The sequence below is a fragment of the Myotis myotis genome, unplaced genomic scaffold (genome assembly GCF_014108235.1).
Source record: "Myotis myotis isolate mMyoMyo1 unplaced genomic scaffold, mMyoMyo1.p scaffold_m19_p_15, whole genome shotgun sequence".
NCBI lineage: Eukaryota > Metazoa > Chordata > Mammalia > Chiroptera > Vespertilionidae > Myotis > Myotis myotis.
Window position 1 is genome coordinate 44315270 of NW_023416319.1, and position 26006 is coordinate 44341275.

General features: G+C 34.1%; 1 protein-coding gene across 3 annotated transcripts in view; it reads left to right on the forward strand.

Annotated features, from left to right (window-relative positions):
• ADK (adenosine kinase) overlaps positions 1-26006 on the forward strand; it is a 489964-nt gene that overhangs the window by 215631 nt on the left and 248327 nt on the right. For all 3 annotated transcript variants that reach the window (XM_036337172.1, XM_036337170.1, XM_036337171.1), the window contains exons 5-6: positions 21750-21922; positions 25212-25320. In XM_036337172.1, coding sequence (XP_036193065.1) covers positions 21750-21922; positions 25212-25320 — 282 coding nt within the window. The remainder of the gene's footprint in view (positions 1-21749; positions 21923-25211; positions 25321-26006) is intronic.

Below are 26006 nucleotides of genomic sequence, written 5' to 3' on the forward strand. Positions count from 1 at the left end.
TGGAAACTCTAAAGCTGGCATTTTTAAACTGTGGTTCACGAATTATCAGTTGGAATGGAAGGAGGATACATTATCTCAAAAGAATTCAAAACTTAAAAAATAATAAAGAAGCATTGATTTAAAATGTTGATAAAGGCCTCAGGGAATCCCACTACATATACAATTGATCCTCATTATTTGTAGATTCTGTATTTGCAAGTTCACCTACCCTGTAAAAATTTATTTGTAAATCCCAAATCAGTACTCAGAGCATTTTTGCAATTATTCACAGACATACGTAGAGCAGCAAAAAAGTTTGAGTTGCCTGATGTGCAGAGTACCATCTGAGGTCAAACAAGGCAACACTCTGCCTTTTTGTTTCAGCTCTCATACCATAAACAACTGTCCTTTTGGTGGTGTATTTAGTACCATGTCTTTCTGTATTTTGTGCCTTTTGTGGCCCTCAAGCATAGTGTTGAAATGCTGTCTAGTGCTCCTATAAGGAGCAACACACATAAAACAAAGTTATGAATTGATATTGATTGGTTAACAAAAATCTAACCAAAGGATTACAGGAACTTAATCCTGTATTTTTCTTAGGAGCAGTGGTTCAGTTTCACAAATTCAATGTTCATGGCAACTTTGTTCAACACAAATACCATGATAACGAGAATCAGCTGTAATTGGTAAGAGCCAGAGAAACCAATTCAGTTGACCTTTTGAAGTCTTTTCTATTTAAACGTAATATTTCTTAATTTATATTTTTGTAAACATATACTGACATTAAAATAGGCTAGGCATCTTTTATGTCTTCATATCACATCAGATGCTTCTAACATAACCACGATAGATGCTATTGATCTAAGTGTTATTCATATTTACACTTTCTAGCTCTGCAAGAGTTCACTGCTCTACTTCACAGTTCTTTCTTAAATGTTGTTATTGTTCATCATACAGTATATTAGAATATAACATCTATGGCAGTGGTTCTCAACCTTGGCTGCACATTAGAATCACCTGGGAATCTTTTTAAAATCCTGATTTCTGGGCCTCATCCTCCGGAAATTCTGTTTCTTTGTTATGGGGTGGGGCCACAACATTAGTAACGGAGAAACAGAATTTCCAGAGGATGAGGCCCAGAAATCAGGATTTTAAAAAGATTCCCAGGTGATTCTAAAGTGCAGCCAAGGTTGAGAACCACTGATCTATGGGGTATTGATACCATTTAGACTGAGGTTAGCCATTTTATCTAAGGGCATACTAATTCATAATAGATGAAAAGTTAGAAGCGGGTCTTTTTCTTATAAATATGCATACTTGACTGTATTCATTGAATCAAATTATATTTTTTATTATTCAAAACTAAAGGAATTTGAGGTTCCCTCTGTCTAACAAGATGGAGTAACAATACTGGATTTACTCTCCCATCTCAAAAACCACATGATCATTTCTATAGATACAGAAAAGGCATTTGACAAAATCCAACATCTACTTCTTTTTTTTTTTTAATTATTCTTTATTGATTAAGGTATTACATATGTGTCTTTATCCCCCCATTCCCCCACCACCCCTCAGTTTGTACCCTCAGCCCCCCTAGTGTCTGTGTCCATTGGTTATGCTTATATGTGTGATATAAGTTCTTGGGTTGATCTCACCTCTTCCCCCCACCCTCCCTTGCCTTCCCTCTGAGGTTTGACGGTCTGATCCAGGGGTCCTCAAACTACGGCCTGCGGGCCACATGCAAATACAAATATTGCATTTGTTCCTGTTTTGTTTTTTTACTTCAAAATAAGATATGTGCAGTGTGCATAGGAATTTGTTCATAGTTTTTTTTTAAACTATAGTACGGCCCTCCAATGGTCTGAGGGACAGTGAACTGGCCCCCTGTTTAAAAAGTTTGAGGACCCCTGTACTAGACACTGGGTTAAAAATGTGTTTCCACAGTTCATTAGGCGTGTGTTTTAGGAGAACCCAGTAATCTGCAGGCTCATGGTCTACAGATGATGGCCAATTTCCTGTCTGTGCTGGACTCCAAGCTTTGAGCTCCAGGCTCTATGTTGCTTCTCAAGGCTCTCATCCTTCTTAGATCAGATTATGTTCCCATAGATCAGTGATGGCGAACCTTTTGAGCTCGGCGTGTCAGCATTTTGAAAAACCCTAACTTAACTCTGGTGCCGTGTCACATATAGAAATTTTTTGATATTTGCAACCATAGTAAAACAAAGTCTTATATTTTTGATATTTATTTTATATATTTAAATGCCATTTAACAAAGAAAAATAAAAAAAAATGAGTTCGCGTGTCACCTCTGACACGCGTGTCATAGGTTCGCCATCACTGGCTTAGAGGTTACCCATTTACAAAATAGAAATACGTTCTAGAAAGTTGAAGAATATAATTGATAGGTGAAAACACTATATTTTACACTGCTTGCTTATGGAAATGTGTCCTTTTATTTGTCACCTGAAATGATTAACAATAAATGATGTCAAAGAAATTTTGCAGTAAAAATACTACCTTATGAAACAGAAGACTTTTCTGATATGGGGGACAAAACTTCAAAATATAAAAGCAATTTCATGATTCTGATAACTATATTATTGTTATATAACATGTTAACATTAGGGGAAGCTGTTTGAACGATATATGGGAATTTTCTGTAGTATTTCTTTAACTTTTGTATAAGTATAAACTTATTTCAAAATAAAAATTTAAAAATATAAAACAACTAGCTCATTATTAGTTTTTAAAAATAAACTTTTTATTTGGGATTAGCCAAAGACAGACACAGTGTGGTGATGGCCAGAGAGATGTGGCATGGAGGAGGTAGGCTGGGTGGAGGTGGGCAAAGGGGCGATTGGGACATCTGTAATAGTGTTAACCATAAAAATAAAGTTAAAAAATAACTTTATTTGGAATAATTTTAGATTTATAGAAAAATTTCAAAGATAGTACAAAATTCCCATATAATATTCATCTAATTTCCCCCAAGTGTTAGTTTATTAATTAAAAAAATCATTTTCAGAGTGCATTTAGAAGCATTGAGTATAGTCTTCATGCTAACTCTATTTAAACACAAGTTTTACCATTTAACAATTTTAGTACTTCTTACTTTTGCTTTTATTTTGGAAATTATTTGACTATAGAAATTGAATAAATGGAATTATATATTCTCTTTGGGAAATCATGTCACAGAATATCTTATTAGTATACTGTTTTACATAAAGCATACTTAAAGCTTATATAAAAACTGATTTTTTTCTAGCATTTATACTTTTTATTATCAGAAATTTATTAGGTTTTATACATATTTATTGAGTTCGTCTATATGCAGGGCATATTTTCTAGGCATTATAAGGGACTCATCATGTCTGCATCTACATTATTTTCAGTTTCTATTCCAATTCTCATTTTCCTTTGTGTTTATTCAGATTTTTTACAATCTCTTATCCTACTTTACCCTAATCTTAGCAAGTGACCTCATATTCTTCTCTGTAAATATAAAGGAAATTATTGGATATCAAGTACTTAACTTCTCTCCCCATTGTCTTGAAACATGTTTACGTAATTTTGCCTTTTTAACTCTATTCCATTTTTTCTTTTCTCTAGAACTTCAAATTTATTATCCTTCCCCACCTTCCCTTCACTGTCAGATGTCTACCATAGATAGAGTAGAATATATTCATTATTACCAGTGCTGTACCTCCAACTTATTCTTTATTCACTAAACTGCCATGTGGAACCTCATCCTTATTTCTCTTTGAAAACATTTTTTGTTGTTGTTGCAAAAGACATTAATAAAATAATTGCCAAATCCAATGGCCATTTAAAAATCTGGGTCCTACTTGATCCAATTAAGGTTGTTTCATCTGTCTATTACTCCCTCAATTTTGAAACTTTCTTCATTAGCTTTCAGGAGAGATAGCACTTTTTCTTTGTTCTTTTTTTGTTTGTTAACTCTTTGAGTCATCATTTCTCTGTACCCTTCACTGGCTTATCTTTCTCTGTCAATTTCTCATTGTTGTTTTTAATCTCACAAATTTTTAAGATTAAATTACATAAAATGCAAAAAAAAGTGGGTAAAAGACATCATAAACAAAAGGTGAAATGGAAGAAAATATCTGCAAGATATATCAAAGAGTTAATCTCTCTAGTATATAAACAGACTTGACATCATTAAGAAGAAAATGAAAACCCAACTGAAAAAGTAGACAAAGTATATGATGAGTAATGATTTACCATATGACCCAGCAATTCTAGGCATATAGCCCAAGACAAATGAAAACATATGTTTATGTCAAAAACTTGCACATGAATGTTCATAGCAGTATTGTTCATAATAGCAAAAAAAGTGGAAACAACCCAAATGTCTATCAATTGCTGAATGGATAAACAAATGTGGAGTATTTATATGATAGAATATTGGCAATAAAAAGAAATGAAGTACTGATTCATGCCACAATATAGATGAACCTTGAAAACATTATGCAAAGTGAAAGAAACCTCTCACAAAAGTCCACATATTTTATGATTCCATCTCTGTGAAATGTCCTGAATATGCATATTTATAGCTGCAGAAAATACATTAGTGGTGCTTGTGGCAATAGGGGTTTTGGGGTATGATGGCTAAGTGATGAGGGGTTCTATTAGTGTTGAAAATGCTCTAAAATTGATGTGGTGATGCTTGCACATTCTGAGAATATATTAAATGCCATTGAATTTTAGACTTTAAATGTGAAATGTATGGTATGTGATTTGTATCTCAACAAAACTATTATGTTATAAAATATATATGCACTGATTTGTTTAATTCTTTGAGTGGACCTTTAACCCATATGTGAATTTTACTATAATACATTGGTCATTTTGCAAACTTTTTGTTAATTAAATTATGCAGATTTTGCAGATATAAAATTTTATATCACTACTAATCTCGAATAATCTTTTATGTATTGGGGATCTCATCATGGTGGATAAGAGTTTTACCCAATTATAATTTTCATTTGAAAGCTCAAATTTTATTATTAGCAATAAATCCTTACAGTTATTTTTGTAAGTGACAGGCTTACTTTTTCATTTTCAATAAAATGTCTGCCAAATACCCAAGTCTGAATAATTGTCATTTGTCTGTCAGTCATTTCTTTTTTTAAATAAAAATAGTTTTTCATTAAAAAAAAAGCAGTTCATATAAAAACTCAAATGCACAAGTACTTTTCCTCAGGAAACCATTGTATTTCATTCATACTTCCCATTTCCCTACACAGGGTATTTAAAAGATGTGTATTTAAGTGTTATATTTAATAAAAATCAATGATTTTTGCTGCTTAAAAAAATTCTTAAATTGGTATCTTTTTAATTTGAAAGCAAATGTCAACGTAGTGAAAATGCTAATGACATCTTAATATTATTGTGAAAATTAACTTGACTTTGTGGATCCTCTGAAAAGTTCTCAGGACCTTCCAGGGGACTGCAGACCTTTCTGTAAGGTCAATGCTTTTTCTCTATTCATGACCTCTTTCTGGAACTACAAACTTGTATTTCCAGTGTTTCAGTAGATATCTCTAAAGATTTATTTGCAAAATTCCATATGTTCAAACTCAACTCACTGTTCTCTGGCTTTTTACATTGTACTTGCTCCTATGTTCTTAAATTATCTTTCTCTCTTAATGACATAACTATCCATTAGTCATCCAATTACATCATAGTCAGACTAACCTACACTCTTCCTCACCTAGTTAGTCCCAACTCTTGTCCTTTTTGCCTCAAAATTTTTTTTCTTGCATATTTCCTCCTTTCCGCAAAATTCTTAAGGTTGAGATCCTTTTCTCTTTTTCTGTAATACCACATGGCCTTGTTCTGTCCTGGTCCTCTTCTTTTTTAAGAAGTATTTTTCAATAACTATGAAGTGTCTTGGATTTCACCCCACTTGCAAACTAACCAACTAGTCTGCCACAGTTTTATAGGTGTTGATAGAAGACTAGAACCTACTGTGTTGGAGATAAAGGAATTTTTTTACTCAAGCACAACAAGCAGCATGAGTTTCACATTCCCAATGGTTCAGCTTGCATCCCCATCACTCAGGAGCAACTTGGAGGTTGATGCAGGTGGAAGCTGTGCTCACAGAGTTTGCATCACAATTGATGAATCCTGAATCTAGAAAACCTCAATCTTTAAAGGTGGTTTATTGGAAACCTGCCTAACCTTTACAATGAGATAAAGCCAGTATTTTTAACTAAGGATGTTTGATATATAAATATCCTTAAAAAGAGAAAACAAAATCTGATAAAGATTCACAGAGACATCTTAGAACTATGGCAATTTTCTCTCATCAGTTTGTTTGTTTTCTGAACATTTGTGCCAAAGTTATCTTTGTAAAATATATTTTGTCATTTAACTCTCTGATCCCAGCCTGATTTTCAGTATTATGGATTACTTCTCTTTCATAAAATATGCTATTATGGGCTGCATGTTTTACTGATTCCCCGAGTAAGCCAGGGACCCAGTATCCCTCCGTTTTGCACTGCATATTTATCTGTGTATAATTTACTTTTATTTTTCTTGTTCTCAGCCTGGTAAAATATTTAACCTTCAAGAACTGGCCTATTTGTCATTTTCTCTTTGACTTTTTCATAACTCCCCAAACTTCCTGATGCTCTCAGAATATTTTGTATGTATCTCTGTTGTAACACTCATTGAACCTAAATTGTTTCTATGCTGCCTCCTGCACGACACTGCAAACTCCTCAAGGTCTTATTCAAGATTGTATCCCTCATAGAGTACTTTAGATGTTAAGAAATTAATAGAAGTGTGTTGGATTAACAAGTGTATAATTTTATGGTGGGTGCTCAGTAACATTTTATTTTGATGACATTGTAACTGAGCCACTGATAAGATTATCCTTGAACTCTCTGAATGTAAATCTTTTTTCCTAAAATAATTCTATACATTTTAGAATTATTGGTCTTTTGCAGACTTTTTGTTCTGATGTTACTGTGTAATTATTTTATGTTACTGTGCAAAAAATAAATGTTTATTGTCCATTGCTGTTATTTCATTGTGAGAATAGATACAGGTGGGCTAAGTATGGGCCCATCAGATAAATATTTGACTAGGAAATTGTCCTTTGAGTCACCTGGCCTCACAAACCAGCACTCAGGACTATAATACAGTTGTGACCAGTTACTTACACTTTGTGGATAGGAAAGCTCAAAGCTTAAATAAAGTCTCTTACTAGAGTCAATTAGGAGGGGCTATAATGGCATAAGCATCTCAGCAGTATGAAGAGAATGACAGAGGGGGCTTTTTGAAAGACCTTATGCCATCCTCACTGTGAACAGCATCAACAATAGCTTCCTTAATGCAGATTTGAAAGCCATTAAAGATTGCTCTTGTATTTGCAAAGTGCTGCTGATTTTCTTTAATAGGTACAGCCCTCTCAGTATTTTAAATTCTTAATTCTTTACTTACATTAAAGGAGTATATGTATGATTGCCTATATCTGTGGACATCACACTATGAAGCATCAGATCATTATGACAACCTTGCCCATCTTTTTCTTCAGATTTTTGAGAGTGCTTCATCCATTAAGGATACTGACTTCCCCCAACCCCCTGCCACATGCTCAACTTTTTTCCTGTATAGTGAGTGATCTTAAGTTTATATCTAGTTACAACTATCAGTACTTCCTTTATATTATTTGGCATTCTTGTCATGGTTAGGAAATCTGTTTTAAAGTTATTAAAATAAGCTGAATTTTCTACCTTTCTGAGTGGTTTATTTTTACATTTTTGGTTAAAGTATGAGGGGAAAGAATACTCCCCTCAATGGCTATATACTTATCCCAGTGCACTCTATTCAATAATTCCCTCTTCTGTCATCTCAATGAAGTGTCATCTGTATTCTATACTCTTTTGTCATTGATACTTGGGTCTGTATTTAAACTTTATTTTTTTCTGTTGATTTCATAATACCTGGTAGTAAATCCTTCACTCTCCCCCCATCATTATTATTCACCTTTTTCATGATGTATTTTCCTATTATCCTCTCAGGTTTAAGGATCATATTGATGTTTTCAAAATATCACATTGGAATTTATAGGTTCATTGAGGAGAAATAATATTTTCATAATAATATTTTAGGATAAATGTCTTCTTTTTGTCTTACATCAAGATTTTAATTCTCCATTTTGTTTATGTGTGTGTATTTAAATTTTTTATTGTAGAAAATTTCAAATCTACATAGAAGTAGAAAGAATAGTATAATGAACTCCATGTACTAATGATCTAGCTTAAATAATCCTATCTAATAAAAGACAAAAAGGGTAATTAACTGTACCTCTGCTACGCTTCCCATTGGCTAATCAGCGCCATATGCAAATTAGACACCATCCGGGCTGGGTGCAGCCATGGGTGGCCGGGCTTAGGCAGCGCGACCGCATCACCTAAGCCCCACCAAAGCCGGGACCCCTGTGTGCCGCCTAAGCCCCATGCACCTAAGCCCCGCCCCCAGCCGGGACCCCATGGCGATCCCAGAGCAGGCAAGTGCAGAGGGCAAGCGGCCCCCAGGTGGGCCTGCTGCTGGGATCGCCATCCCAGAGCATACAAATGCAGAGGGCTGGGGGCCCCCAGGTTTGCCTGCTCCTGGGATGCCATGGTGATCCCAGAGCAGGCAAGTGCGGAGGGCGGCGGGCCTGCTTTTGGGATGCCATGGCGATCCCAGAGCAGGAAAGTTCCCACAGGCAGCATCCAGCAGGGCGTGCCCCGGGTCTCTGAAGTGATCCGGTGATCCATGAGCAGGAAAGCGCAGCCTGCAGGCAGCACCCCACCCTGGCCACAACTCAAGGGAGAGAAAAACACACAGTGGAGGTCAGGAGCCTGAGAGATCAACACAGTTAACATCTGTCATCTCATATACATACAATAAATGAAATAGGAAAAGAAGTTTTTCCTTGTGCCCTAGCCGGTTTGGTTCAGTGGTTGGAGTGTTGGTTGACCTGAGAACTGAAAAGTCACAGGTTCGATTCCGTTCAAGGGCACACATGGACCTTGGTTGCAGGCTCAATCCCAGGCCCTGGTTGGGGCACGAGAAGGAGGCAACCAATCTATGTGTCTCTCTCACATCAATGTTTCTCTGTCTCTCTCCCTCCCTTCCACTCTCTCTGAAAATCAATGGAGAAAATATCCTCACCTGAGGATTAACAAAGAAAAAACAGTTTTTCTTTATAATGAAAACTCTTAGCATTTATTCTCAGCAACTTTCATATATATAATCATCATGTTGTATATTACATCTCCATATTTTTTGTCTAATAAGTTATTATTGGTATATGAGAATGTTCATTTTAGTAACTGAACATCTTACCTAACAATTATTTCTAGTACTTTTTTACTGTATTCCCTCCAGTGACTATTACAGAAGAGTGGTTCAACCTTGGGCTTTTTTTGTAGAATGTCTAGATTTTAAGTCCTGGGTCCTCATTTACCCTTTCTTTGCATCACTTTCTTCATCTGTGAAAGGGAGAGTAAATGAGTTATTTCCCATAATGTACAGAAATTAAGTATGTTTTTTAAAAAATTCCCATTTCATTTGTAGACTGTGACATTATGTTTTCGCCTTTATAATATTTTTAGTGCTTTATATAATTGTATAATATAATTATACTGGTCATGCACTGTTTAATAATGGCAGCGATAACATGAATCCTTCAATATTATTAGTAGCTAATATTTATTGAAGTATTATTTTATTCTTGTGTTATTCTGATTTTATTCTCATTTTACAACAGTTAAGTATGTTTTAGGAATATGGTGAATAATCACCAGAATAAATTTTTGGTATCTGTTGATCTCACTTATGAGGTTTATGGGGATGTATTGATATATTAATAAGATGCAATTCATTAAATACATACTGTTAACTACTATAGGAGGTCAAGTGCTGGGGATGCATTGATGAGTAAAACATGAAAATCCCTGCTTTCATGGAGCTCATATTTTAGTGGGAGGGAGAAATATAATGAATGTGGTATGTAAACAAATTAGAAGGTGTTAAAGAAAGGGAGTAAAAAGTAGAAGTTTTGTTGTATTGGCAATGTTGGAACAAAAAGAGCATTTTATTTACAATATTACATAGGGTGCGTGGAACAGTTTTGTTGAGAAAATAAGACTTAAGTAAAGGCTTTCAAGATGAAGGAAGAGCCACAGGGTTTAAGGGGATGTCTGGTATAGTAGAGATGTCAGCATTTCCTAATAGAGCACAGGCTTGGCATGTTTCAAAATTTTGCAAGGAGTTAAATCTGCTTGGAGCAGATTACCAAGAACAACAGGAAATGAGGTGAGAGAGGCAATAGGAGGTAAAGAAGAGTGGCTTGTTTCTGTAGGGCTTCACAGACCTCATAAGGATTTTTGCTTTTTACCGAGTGATGTGAAGAGCATTGAGGGTTTTGAGTAAGGGGATGATAAGCTCACTGACTTGCATTTTAAAGGAAAATGCCAAGAATGGAAGTAAGGAGATTAGGAAGTGATTGCAACAGTCCAGGCAAGAAGTCTTAATAAGTTGAATGGGTAATATTAGTGGAATTACTGAAAAGTGGATGCAAAAAAGGTTAAAATCTGGAAATAATTTTAGGATAGAGCTACTGGACAAGAAATATTTTTTCTTCTACCCTTCTAGGTTCTTTGGCTGGTCTAATAATTAGATGGTCAAAAAAATAAAAATAAGCTAGATTAACAGAAGAAAAACAAATTTTTAATTCCACATGTATAGGAGCCCTATAAAAATATGAGACCCAAAGGCAAGTCAGGCAGTTGAGGCTTTTGTGCCATCCTGAGCTAAGGAATGGGATAGGGGTCTGATAGGGGTCTGGGGACTTAAAGAGGAGGCGGGTAATTCACAAGACAATAAGAAGTACAGATGTTTGATAATTAGTTACTTGCCCAGCCATGTAGATAGGTCATTCAGATAACAGCTATCTCTGATAATAGTTCCCTTCCTGAGTCAGGCCCCCTATCTAAATTCTTGTAGGTGGTAGGGAGAGGTCAAAGTTTTTCTTGATTTGCCTGGGTCTTGATTGCCTTCTGCTTAAACTAATCCACATGCTGAAGGGGCACATTTGGGGTGGTACATTTTGTTACCCTTCAGAGCTAATAGCTTTTTCAAAGGACTGGATGTGTGTGGGGTGAATAATATTTTCCCAACGTATCTCCTTATTGCTTCTTCTTTATTATACAGGATAAACATACCTTTATGTATAGTAACAAAAGTGATCCATATTTAAATTCAGTAATTTCACTTTCTTGTTTAAAACCCTGCAGTGGCATCCTGTTGCACCCTGAGTAAAAGTTACTCTTCTTACCATACCCAACAAGGTATGCATGATCTGGGACCAGCATATTTTTACAAACTTACTTAGCTACTCTCTATCTTCCTCACCATGCCGTAGCCACACTGATTTTCACATTTTTTAAATATGCCAACCCTCTTCGAATCTTTGCACTTGGCTCTTCTTTCTTTTTTTCTCCAACCACAAGCTCATTCTTTGCGTGATTAGCTCATTTGAATATTTTTGTTTGTTAAATATCCTCAGGCCTATTCAAAGTAGACTCTGTCCTTGCACCTCTTCACTCCCCATTGTCCTCAGCCATTTGTTTTTTTCTTCATAGTGCTTCTTACAATTATTTTATTACTCTGTTTCATGTTTCTGTTTTGTTTGCTTTATATTTTGTTTTGTGTGGAATCTCCATTAGATAGAGACCATGTGTGACTTGTTCAAGACTGTGTTTCAGTGCTAGCATAATTTCTGGTCCATAGAACTATTCATTAAATACATTTCGATTGGATTGACTGACTAAATTAATAAACAAAATATTTACATTACATGCTACAGTAGCAGAGCTGGACATTACATCTTACTTAGATTTCAGTTAAATCTAATTATTCTTATATTCTCCTTCCTTAATCAGTCATTGCATATTGCTTATTGTAAGATGGCCATAAGTGATTCTTTATCACCAGAAGAATATTTCCTCATTGAAATCCATTCAGCTATTAACATCTAGGTAAATTCTTATTTTTAGCAGATTACCTATATTCATATAGTTATACTACCTGTCATGGAAATGTATCAAAGAAATGTGAAACAGTAACTTTAAAGATGTCCCCTACCCACACTCTGTTTTTCTCTTAAAGCTATTACCCTAAAGGAAGAAAGGGGGAAAAAAGAGAAATCTATGTTGTGAGTTCAGGTTTACCACAGTAAGTGTTTAAGAAAGGGTCCTGTTACCATGACAACTGATGCATGGATTTTAAGTGGAAATTTTTCATCAGATGATAATATTTGGTAGCATCCTATTCTCTTAGTATAAAATTGTTCTTTGTCAAATTAAAAGAATTCTGAAAACCCCTGTTAAAATTAATTTTTAAATGTTTTTATTATAAATTTTTCAAGTCATTTATTGATTTGATAATAAACATTAGTTTTCTAATCTGTACTAGATCTTTGCTTAAATGGTAAATAAAATGGTAAACAGTTTAATATATTGGGAGTTTTGGGCAATAGAAAACGACCTGCCATTTTATAGATTCCTTTGCCCTACTAGTAAATGCTTTCTAACTCCAGTGGAGGAAGGCTGTTAAGCTTTAAGTGCTCTGTCATATTTGCAGGCTTTTATAGTAGAAAAGAACAGCAGTGAGCAATGATGATGGAAAATGATGGCAGGTAGACTTAAAACATCATAAAGCACAGACGATTGTATGTAATGCCTTGAATTGAATCCTTTTTTCAATGAAATGATGAACCATATGTGCCACCCTTATGGACCCTGTAAGAAGAGGAGAAGAAATGTGCCCTAATGCTAACTGTGCATGAAATTGCAGTGTTAGGAGATATTGACCAGATGTTTCAATCTCAACAAATAGCTTGTTATGTGACTGAGTGAAAATATCTTTGCTGCTTTGATCACATACACCTTGAAGGAAGGGCTAATTTAATAGACGCTGTCATAGTTTATCATTGTCAATAAACTTTGACTTGACCTTTGCCTTATATTTTTGATGTTGCTTCTACTATGTGTCTATGGGCAGATGTTTACTGCCTTTAAGGGATTTTGCTTTTTATAACACATATGCTAAAAACAGTAAAAGAGAAGGATTTTTTCTACAATTTTCTCTTGTTCTTTTGTATTTAATAAGCATGCTTCTTTGTAGATTTTGTAGAATTTCTGGGTGAATGCAGCTGAGTGACATTCTTACTTCTAAAGACCCACTTTCTTACTAGCTTCACCTCTATGTCCCAGTTTTATTTGGCCACAATAACTTATATGGTGATTTTTTTTCTTATTTTATATTGTTTTTTTTATAGCTTGAACTGATGGATCTCTTAGAAAATCATCATAATATCTTGAGTTTTACAATTAAGGATAATGATAGCTAGAGAAACGAAGTTACTTATACATGACCACAGTCATATTTGATTATACTCCTTCCAATATGATTTTCTTTATTTCCCTTTCTTTCCTCCTATCTGGAGTAATGATTGAGAATTTACTTTATAAAACCATACAGAGTTGAGCTCTGCCACTGACTTACTTTCCTCACCTGTGAAATTGGAGTAGTGAGTATTTATCTCATGTTTGGTAGTTCAGATTAACTGGGGTAACATAGTAAGTAAAGGACTAGCATAATGCCCAAATTATAGTAAGTACTTGCTAATTTAGCTCCTAATTATATTGTCCTTTCTAACTCATCTTCAGCTAATTATAGTGTTAACTTCGCTGAACCTTTTATTTATATTTAGTTTTAGCACAATTTTTTTCTCAAATTGTCAGGGGGAAATGTCTGGAGTATAATGGAAAAATGATAAAATAATTCTAGAAGTGATTTTGAAATTGTGATAAATATGTGGATTAATCATATGTCCTCTAAACAAGGGCAGCCATTGCTACCAGTAAGTTGAAGTTGCTTGAGGGTACAGGAAAGTTTTCCTCGACCCTCTTAGTATCTCTGAAAGTTAAACTGACAAAGCATACACATTTGTTTAATGTAAGTTTTATGCAACACAAGAGCCTTCATAAAGAAATGAAGACTCAGAGAAAAAATTTGACTTGAGTATTTTTATGCCAGGTTTGATGAATAGTAGGAAGTCTTGTAGAAATATGATAGGTCAGCGGATGAGGCACATAGAGTAAAACTGGGTGAACTTTTGTTAGGATTCTCATGTCCCTTTGTCTGTAGGATGAAGATATTCTCTTCCTCCAGGTATGGGGGGTGTGGGGAGTACTTCCCACACGAGGATTAATGAGCTGTTTCAAGAGAGAAGTAAAGGGGAGGTCAGAGTACCTTCCTGCTTCTGCATTTCCTCAGGTTTTTTTTAGCCATTTTGCTATAATTTGGAATAGTGTGTCCTGATCCCCATTAGTATATTCCTTTATATATTACAGCATTTCACTCTGTAAGGCAATTTAACTGTTTCAAATAATGTGAAAATAGTATCTATTGAACTCTGTTTCTAAAAACATTTTCTAGAAGGTTGTTTTCTTTTAAAAATAAGATCAGATTTCTCCTTAAGAAAACTCTTTGTATTCCAACCTAAAAGAAAGTCTCTTTTTTTGTGCATAGCAAGAAACTAAAAGTTAAAGTTGGCATGATTTTTTTAAATCTTGGGAGAACATAGAAGAAGAAATAGAAGAAGAATGTATACTATCCATTTTTGATAGAAATCATGTTGCTTAAAGGCTTCTGGTGAAAGTTGGTTTGAATAAAAACCTAAAGCATATTTGGGTACTATGCTAATTTTTATCATCTAGTTTTGGAGACCTTTGGAAATATATCTAGGTTACTTATTGTAGATAGCTAAGAAACTAATTGTGTAACAATTGCATTTTAAAAACATAACTTACACAGCATTTTTAAATTTGGATAAATACCTTTAGTTTAAATGGTTTTATTGGTTCATTCGGTGCAATCCTATATAACCTGTTAATCTTCTGCTTAAAAGGAAAAAAGGCTTCCTCCCTGGCTATATTCGTGTTCTCCATGTATGTGCCTTTTCACCTTTGTTGTGGGTGCCTTAGTCCCTTTTAGGAATCTGGTGAAATCTATTGAATCCTCTTCTCAGAAAAGTACATCAGAGTTTCCTTATAATTCCAGGGAATTCATGGATTTCCCCCGCTTCCTCCCACACATGCCTTGACCTGATAGCGGCCCATGGGTCTCATGCAGACTACAAATCTTCTTAGAAGATAAAATTCAAACTCCTTAGTATTCTAAATATTTAATAGTTTGCCTTAGAAATAACAATAAAATAGTGTTTTTGGCACCCACATAATTGCATTAGTGGTAATTATAACAATAGTTAAAATATATTCTGTACCAACTTTATGCCAGGTCCTATACTACAACTTTAACCTGGGTCATTGGTTATATTATTAATATCTCCAAGTGACATATATTCAGTAAGCATTTATTGTGTGTTTTAGAAAATACTCTATCTTTAGAATACAGATTTAAGGAAGAGATTATAGCATTTTGACACTTTTCTTATTCATCTTCATTCATTGCATTTGTAAGGTACCAAAATCCTGTGTGGAATACTGAATTTACTTTCAGTTCTCTAATTCCAATAGCCTCATTTTTTTGCTTCTGAGCCTCTTTGTCATCCTTCTTCCTCTGAAAATTAACTATCTCGCACAAGATCTACCAGGTCCCTTAGTTTCTACAAGTTTCAGCATGGCCACAGTTTCACATATATTCCTTAGGAAATTTCTTTGGCCTCTCCCCAAAGTCTAACATATGTGCTACTCTCATGTGCTGATATATATATCATACACCCTGGGAATAGATTAGATCAGATCCAGAAAAATTGTGTAGGATGAGAAGAGCAGGTAATCCTTGAATCCAGGCCTATAGAACACTAAGGGATCAATAAAGAAAAGAAGCCTACAAAAGAGCTAGAGAAATGCTGCTCTTTTTTAAAAAAAAAATTTAATGTTTTTAATATATTTCATTGATTTTTTTACATAGAGGAAGGGAGAGGGATAGTTAGAAACATCGATGAGAGAGAAACATCGATCAGCTGCCTCCTGCACACCTCCTACTGGGGATGTGCCCGCAACCCAGGTACATGCCCTTAACCGGAATCAAACCGGGGACCTTTCAGTCCGCAGCTATCTATTTTTTACTACAATAATATTCAACAAATGGTAGATGATCAGAAAATATTTATGCAATGAGTTTAATGAGATTAGACTAAAACGTACTTTATATTTTAGTGCCCTGATATTATCATCATCAGTACTCTTTAACAGACACTTTGCATTCATTATCTTACTCAATTCTTACAATAATTCTACAAGAAATATAATCTCTAATAGACTATGTAATTTACTATCACAGGACAAGATGAACTATCTGTGTCCTAAAGTTTATCTTTCTACTAGACCAGAATTCCCAAAATCTTTTCTGAAAACTAGATGTGAACAGGTATTTAACAATAAAAATAACAAAAGAACCATTGTTGGTATAATAGTAGGAATCTTGGGAACCAATTTTTATTAATAGTATGTTTGCCAACAGGGGAAATGGAGCAGTTTTGGCAGGAAAGGAGCATAGCATACTAGTTATTGAGGGAGAATGGATTCTTAATAATATTTATAAAAATCTTTGTGTTCCACCGTCTCACTTGGGAGCACAGCAATCCTTTGAAAGAACCAATCCTTTAAGCTATGTGATAGATGCTATTTTCCTAACCAACTACTTCACTTACGATTTCCTCACCACCCTTTGCAATCTGTTTGTTGCTGTTATTACCCAGTTTTGACATTTAATCTCTTTCAGTTGTGCTCCAGTTTTTCTGAAACGCCTCATTGGATTTCTGATATAAAATTTCTTACGTTTGGCTTATCTTGCTATTATTTTAGTAACTAGGTACCATTCTTCAGCATTCTATTATGAATTGAATTAAAGTATATACCATTGCTTTAGAAGTGACTGTCGCTTGAGCATCATTGTCAATTATATTGTTCTAAATATTCCATTTAGGTGACAAAGAGGAAATTCATCTGGCAGATGAAGTTAATATTAATAGAAATCTTTCCATATGTGGTTAAAGACTCTTGATGTGAAGCTTAATATGATATTTATTTAGCTCCATTTAATTTCAGTTATAAATTTTCTGCCTTCCTTCCTTCCTTTCTTTCTATATTCTTATTGATTTCAGAGAGGGAGAGGGAGAGATAGAAACAATGATGAGAGAGAATCATTGATTGACTGCCTCCTGCATGCCCCCTACTGGGAAACGAGCCTGCACCTCAGGCATGTTCCCGTGACCAGAATCGAACCCTGGACCCTTTAGTCTGCAGGCCAACGTTCTATCCACTGAGCAAACCAGCCAGGCCTCTTCCTGCTTTCTTAATGAGGCCTCATCTCTCATCATCTGACTCCTTTACTCAAAATCCTCATTTGTGCCCTTCTACATACAGAATGCTCCCTAATTTCTTAAAGTGTCATTTAATGATCTGGCCTAGATCTACTTTTCACATTAGTCTGTTCCCTCCCACATTGTGCTCTGTCATTATACTCCTAATAGTCCTTTATTTCTCTTTTCATTGTTTTTTGTTAACATTATACTCTTTTACTAGTATTCCTCAACTGTGTGCTAAGACCCCTTGGGTGCTTTAGCAAATCCACATTGAGTCTGCAGGTCATTTCAAAATTTCTAGGAAAACATGTGACATCTATTAGGTTCAACATTTGAACCACTAACTGCAGATTTTTCTGTTTTAACATTGCATTGCTACTTTCCTCTTGGTGGTATCAGATACTTTGGAAAACTGGGGTTTGGGTAGCTTCTGTGATTAAAAAAACAAAACAAGTACTACACAAAAATCATTGTGACACAGCAAATAAGAGTGGTGCTGACCAGTCTGATTCCAAGTTTTGAGAATTTTACAGTGCGCAATAGGCTCTCAATTATTAGGAAATAAATACTAGATTGTTTGGAACTAGCTACTTACTAAATAGAATTTATTTCACCTTAAGAACACCATGATAAAATTCCCAACAGGAGAGGAGGCATGTGCTCTGTGCTGTGCCTCTACTTCCAGTTCACAGCCATTTTTGAAAGTTACACCCATCTTTCAGATACTAGTTGATAATGTCACCCATCTCTGGATGCCTTTTCTGATCTCCCTTCGCTTATATTTAATTGCCCTCCTGAGTGTTTCCTGGTGGTATTCTGCCTTTACTATTGCTTTTAAAATTGAATTCAACTAATTTCATGTATTTATTTAAAGTAATCAATTATTGCTGTAGTTTTCTTATTCATTAAGTTAGGTGTAGTTACTTACAGTGTAGTGAGAACCCTTTCATTCTCTGTATGAAAGTGACCCAATTATAATAATAGGTATCATTTACTGATCTAAAGTACATTTCTTGTTAGTCTATTTCTAATTCTTAAAACATGCTCCCAAGATCATAGGTTGTATTATCAACATTATATTTGAAGAAATTGGGATTTATCACTGTTGGTTTCCAGAACACTGACACACCTCCTAACCTTTAGCTATTCTAGTTCCTTTTTCTTTTACTCTTGAGTATAGAATCAGCTTTTTGGTATCTTCAGAAATCCTGTTGAGATTTTGATTAGTGTTGCAGTGAATCTATGAATAAATTTGGGGAGAATTGCTATCTTAAGAATATTGAGTTTTCTAATTCACGCACATAGTATCACTTTATATAGTTGGTGTGGGTTTTTTTAGTTGTTTTTTTGTTGTTTTGTTTTTTGTTTTTGTTTTTTTGGTAGTGTTCTGTGTATAGGTCTTACACATGTTTTCTTAAATTGGTCCCTTTATGTTTCAATTTTTGATGCTATTGTAAATGACATTGTTTTCCTAATTTTCGCCTTTTTCTTGATAGTATATAGAATTACATTAGATTTGTGTACAGTGATCTTAAATACTGAGACTTTGATAAAGTCACTTTTTAATCCTAGAAAATTTATGTAGATTCTTATGATTTCCTTAAACACGCACAGATTGGTGTCCTGCCAAAGCCTCAAGAGCTACTTTATATGGATTTCAGCTCATTCCTCTCTGAGACTCTTTTTCACTTTGTCTCTGGTCCCTCATTTCAGTGAGAATGCCAGGCTCCGTTTGGTTTCTTCCTCCTGGCACTGTAGCCTGGAGATTGCCTTCTGGCAGATAGCCTGCATGATGTCAGGGCTCACCTTGTTTTCTGTCAGAATCATAGTCCTGCCCTGTCCAGTGTCTGAAAATTCTATAGTTGTTTCCTTTTAGTTTTGTTTTTTAAGTATACACAACACAAGAGTAATTCTGGACCTTCTTACTCACTCAGGGCTAGGATAGAAGTTAAAGATGGGTATTTAAAGATGTACTATACATACCTAAACAAAGAGAGGTTGAGCAATTTATTTTGGCTAAAAGAAGGAACATAACAAGAAGCTTTGAACACGATTGCATCTCTTTCCTGGAGAATTTGAAAATGTGCTTGTGTCTTTGTATTATGGTCACTGTCATTTTCCTCTAGTAGACATGCATTAAGTGTTTATTGATTGGATGTCAGAATGGTCAAAAACAGATTGCTTAGGTGTTGGTAACATATTATGTTGGAGGTAATGTTACACATGTACTAAAATTTTAACAGAACTATTAGCAGATTAATTTATAAACTTTCAAAAAAGATTTTTTAATCTTTCAACTTTCTTGAAAACATCCTTACTTTCTCAGCTAGGTTATTAAGTGCTTTCAAGCCATGAGCATGGCTTCTACTTCTTTTATGTGTCTGCTTTGGCTTACTAAACTCTTATTTTAAGTTGACTAACTTTTGAGTAGAAATCACTGATTAAGAGTAAAAGTCTCACATTTTGTCAGTGTCCTAGATATCAAAAATAGCCAGAGTATTTAGACTTTCTACATGAACAAAAGTAATGTGTAGAACAAGACATATTCTTGGCTGTTATGTCTGTACTTTTCGTATGTCTGGTTTAAAGTATTTAATTTTCAACAACTTTATGAGGTGTATTTATATATATTTTTAAATTTACAGATGAGGAAAATGAGGCATAGAAATGCCTAAGTGACATTCTTACTCGTACAGCTAGTAAGTGGCAGAGGCAAGATTTGTGTCCAGACTGTCTCAATATACTAGGTGTACTGGTTAATAATGCGGATTTTGTAATCAAAGAAAACACGATAATTTCAAGAGAAACATCAAAAGTGCTTTATTCAAAGTAATGTCCATTGCTAGCTACACATTTCCCCCATTTTTCAGGTAATTTGTGGATACCATCCCAATAGAACTTTTCTTATTTGGGGGCAGACCATTCAGAGACCCAATTTTCCACTTCTTCGTATATTTTGAAGTGCTGCCTCAGAAAGTGCATGTGCCATTGATCAGAACAAGTGATAATCTGAAGGAGCAAGGTCTAGTGAATATAGTGGGTGGTTAATACTTCCCAAGCAAGATCTTTTAACGTGTCTTTAACTGGTTTTGAAGTGATGGTGTGTCATCATGAAGCAAAATTACTTTGCGTGTCTTCTGGCACATTCTGGTCGGTTCACGATTGAAGTGTGGTTCAAATTGACTATTTGTTGTTGGTAGCCATCAGTTTTAACGGTTTCACCTGGTTTTAGAAGCTCATAATACACCACACCTTCCTGATCCCACCAAACGCAGAGCAGTGTCTTCTTTCTGAAGTGATTTGGCCTTGCAAAGATGTTGATGGTTGACCTGGATCAACCCATGATTTTGTGCATTTGGGATTCTCAAAATAAATCCACTTTTCATCACCAGTCATAATTCGTTGCAAAAAAGACTTTCTTTCATGCCGTTGAAGCAACATTTTACTGGTGACTTTTTGGTTTTTCATTTGTCTTTCGTTCATTTGATGTGGCACCCATTTTCCTTCCTTTAAAAATCTTTTCCATTGCTTTTAAATGATCGGAAATGGTTTGCTGAACAACGTTTAATCTTTCTGCAAATTGTTTTTGAGTTTGACAGGCCGATCTTCATCCAATAATGCTTGTAATTGTTGGTCTTCAAACTTTTTCGGTTGACCTGGACATTCTTTGTCTTTCACATTGAAATCATCACTTTTAAAGCGTTTAAACCAGCGTTCACATGTATCTTGAGATGGAGCATGTTTACCATAAGCTTCCCGAAGTATACAATAACTTTTTCTTTAAAATTAAGCAATGAATTAAAACTTCCCGCAAATGCTCTTTTTTTGGCACGAAATTCGACATTTTTAAGCGTAAAAATATCTATGATGTTAACACCTTCAGCAAATTTGACATATGAAGTTTTGAAGCTTGCTGTCAATACAACAAAATAGCATACGTATCAAATCACTTATATACCAACACATGTGTAACTCCATCTATTTAAAAAATCTGCATTATGAACTGGTACACCTAGTAGATGCTGGGCTTTTAATGATATTGCTATACTACTTCTATTGGGAATTGCTATTATTTTTCTGTATCAAGCCATCATTGCCCTAAGGTCTATTTGACTTTAGATTCTGAGTTTTTAACCACTGTGCTCTATTTCTCTCCCCAAAAGTAGTATAATAAGATTTTATGTGATTGTTATGTCAAATTTGTTATCATAAATGGTAGTACAGGATTGGAATTCCATTCATAACAGCCACAGTTTCTAATAAGGTATCTCTTTTATGCCACTATCTACAACAGAATACTGAACTATGGTGTACCGTTTTCTGACACATTAAAATTATTTATGTTCCTGTTTTTCAGTGGATGATTCAGAAGCCACACAAAGCAGCAACATTTTTTGGTTGCATTGGGACAGATAAATTTGGGGAGATCCTGAAGAGAAAAACTGCCGAAGCGCATGTGGATGCTCATTACTACGAACAGAATGAGCAGCCAACAGGAACTTGTGCTGCATGCATCACTGGTGGCAACAGGTCAGTGTAATTCCCAGGGAAGCTTATACTAACTGGCTATTGCAATACTGGTAAAATCTGAATTCCAATCTAATTTTGGAATTTAGATCTCTCGTTTATAATTGCTTTTAATGTTTGATAAACTCTTCCTTATATCATTTTTTCTTTTTCTTTTAAATTGCCCTTGTTGAACCTGCTGTGGTCTTCATGTGGTATAGTGGAATGAAATTTTTGAGATTATCTAATCTAGCATCTACTCCTTATAATTAGGATCAGAGAAGGAAAACATTTTATTCAATGTCTTATAGCAAGCATTTTGCTAAACTGCGATTAGAAAGAAATGTTCTTTTCACCATATCCTGAGTTTGGATACATGTACATATTCATATGTATTTTTAACATATACAATATTATGTTATATCCAGTCTCATATGAATTAGGTCATCTAAAGCATTTCTGGCAAATAGTCATTCATCCATATTAAACAACTTTAGTCATGGGTAATGTACCACTCAAGAAACAATCCATTGCATTTCTATACAATTTTACTTATTAAAAATTCTTCTGTAAGTGACCTTTGAATATATACTTCAGGGCCTCCCATGCATTGGTTGTATTTGTGCCTTTTGCAACTACATGGAGGTTTTCTTTCAGTACATTCATACATCGCTGACAATATTGTTACCATATTACTCATCAGCAAGGGAGAAATAAAATAACTTTTCTAACTGTCATATTCTTAGAATCACCAAAGCTGATCGTTTTTAAATAGTGATTCATTGGATATTTTATGTTCCTTATAGCTAGAAGTATTTAGTCTGTTCTCTTCCATTTCTTGACTCCCTTCCTTTCCCACCCTTTTTATTTGCCTCTTTCTCTTCCTTTATTTCTTCTCTTCTCTCTCTTCCCCTTGGTCATTTCCTTTTTTTTAGTTCCTTTTATTTTTGCTCACTCTTTGACCTCCAGAAAATGTATGTTAAGTATCTGACACTATTATGGCAGTAATCATTAAATAAATAAAATAGAACTTTCAAAAATAGAGTGCCAGAATCTTCCAAACTTCTTATAACTATATTTTTTATGTATAAAAAAGTTATGATTTTGTCCTGACCGGTTTGGCTCAGTAGATAGAGCATCGGCCTACAGACTGAAGGGTCCCAGGTTTGATTCTGGTCAAGGGCATGTACTTTGGTTGCGGGCTCATCGCCAGTGGGGAGTGTGCAGGAGGCAGCTGATCGATGTTTCTCTCTCATCGATATTTCTAGCTCTCTGTCCCTCTTCCTTCCTCTCTGTAAAAAATCAATAAAATATATTTTTAAAAAAGTTATGATTTTAAGGTTTCAGTGAATAAACCACTATTGTTCAAACATATTTGAAATATACTTATTTAAACCTTTTCGTTTTTTAGTTTTTCTAAAACCAACATTAATATGCAGGTGCAAAGACAGAAATGGGTCAAGTTTTGCCTCTGATACCACTCAAGCTAGAGCAAAATTGAGAAATTATTTTTGTATGCTAAAGAGCAGTATGATAATATTAGGTTTCCCAGATGTTAACAGCTTGATTTATATACTAATATTATGGTTATGTTGCTCAGTATTGTGCAGATAATTTTGGAAATTTGAAACTGAAGGAAACCCTCCCTATCTAATTCATTATCCAAATTGTGGAACCTAACATATTTGGATAAATTGTTTTAGATAGGGGTGGTAACTCTCAGTACCACTATCCAAAACACAGGAATCAAAGAGTTTAGATAATGCAATAATTTTCTTAATCCAAGTTCTCATTCTCCAAACTCTGAACCAAACACATTTGGATAGTAAGAATACTTGTGTTTTTCTTTTGGAGAAACTGAGTAGTTTCCTATCAAAGAGTAGTTTTATTATCAAAATAGAGTTTAGTAATTGATACCACAAGTGTTTGCTTTTATTTAGTAACCATTTTTGTCAAAATTTTGCTAAAGACATGATTACTTAAATATGCTGTATAAATCAGGATTAATTATTCTGATTTTGTAATATAGTTATTTGCATATAAATATATTGATGCATATTACTCTTATTTTCATTCATCTAATTGAACATAAACAAATATTCTCAGTAGTCAGTTGGCATATGAACAGAAATATGTTTTGGAAGAGAATTGATTTACTTTTTTCTTAACAAGAGGAACCAATCATATTACCACAATCTTAAGTAATGAGATGATATTTTATTTGTGAGGATTTTTGTACCGTAACTACTATTGATTACAAAAGTGGAAAACTGCCGGGCTGGTGTGGCTCATTGGTTGAGCATCAACCTATGAACCAGGAGGTCACAGTTTGATTCCCTGTCAGGGCACATGCCTGGGTTTTGGGTTCTATCCCCAGTAGGAAGCAGCTGATCAATGATTCTCATCACTGATGTTTCTGTCTCTCTCATCCTCACCCTTCCTTTCTGAAGTCAATTAAATATATTTACATATATATATATATATATACACACACACACACACACACACACACATATATATATTTAAAAATTAACAAATAAAAAAGTGAAAAACTGTCAAGTTATTTTCTAAATTCTGAGGAGGAAAAATATTTTTATTAATTTCATATGTAATGTAAGTAATTATTAAGTTTAATTGTTGAGCAATAATAAAAAGCTCTATGAGGCACTTGTAGCAAGATTTTAAATGTAGTATCCTGCTTAGATTTTTCTACTGCAAAACTGGACCAGGGCAGGGAGGTTTCAACTGTAGAAACTAATTTAAATTTATTCCAGTCATTAACATTTAATGCTTGGCAAATTAATTTCACATAGTAAATATAGTCTTTATATGTATTTTGTAAAATTAATCCCATACTTGGCTTTTAAAGCATTAGGTTAAAGAAGAAATGTATAGTGTATTGATACTTAAAAACTGAAGTTTTTATTTGAATTTTTTTATGCATAATGGCATTATAGCTTTGTTTCGTAACTGCATTTTGAACTATTAAAATGTAGACAGTAGATAATCTTAGCATTTAAATATTAAAAAGAAACTTAAATGCCAGTTTCTCAAAATACCAGGTGGTATTTAGAACAAGGATTAATATCTCTGTTTATCTCACAGGCAACATAGAAGTCTCAGGAGTTCTCAAAACAAAATTCATTTTTACATTTATTAAAATCAATATACAACAGTTTTGAAGAAATAAAATATAAGTTGTAAAAAATATTGTTAATTGACTGTATAGAAGTATATGACAAGTTTGCAATAAAAGGAATAAGTTGTATATCTGGGGCAAAAAAACTTACTTTGCTTTTTGTTGTTGTTTTAGGTCCCTTGTAGCTAATCTTGCTGCTGCCAATTGTTATAAAAAAGAAAAACATCTTGATATGGAGAAAAATTGGATGTTAGTAGAAAAGGCAAGAGTTTATTATATAGCAGTAAGTATTTACCTAATTCAAATTTCCGGTACATGTTTACACTATAAATTATAGTTGTTAGCTGATGTAAATTTTTAAATAATTGTCTTTTATTTAGCCTGCAAATTACCCATCTCAAAGCATATGTTCACTATTTAACATGCAGAATAGTAATATGATCATTCTATGGTAACATAATTTGTATTATTTACCTTCAAGTCTACCTCTTTTGGGATACGTTATACATAGATATTTCTTAACCAAGTATCAAATTCCTGTAAAATCTGTTTCTTAAGGTCTTTTGAAGTAATTCTGTGAATTTACATTTTATATTTTTAGGCTACTTCTGAATAATGCATGCATTGTATGGAGAAATATTAGTATTCTAAATATTCACTGCAAACAGTTTGAGCTTATTTACCTAAAAAAAATCCTAATTGCTATTTATTCCATAGTAATTATCATGATACCTTTTAATTTAATATTTCAGAAATATTGATTGTGACAAATCTCTTAAATCTGGGAATAAGGGCAGCATGTAATTAGAATTATTAAGTCGTCTGACATGAAAGTAATTGGTTAAGAATTTATTTCTAAGATAAGACTGATATAAAAATCCTCCTGAATTATTCACCCCATGAATATTTTGTTTTTATATAATCTGAGTTAAATGTGGCTGACCAAAAATAAGTAGATACCTTTGAAAA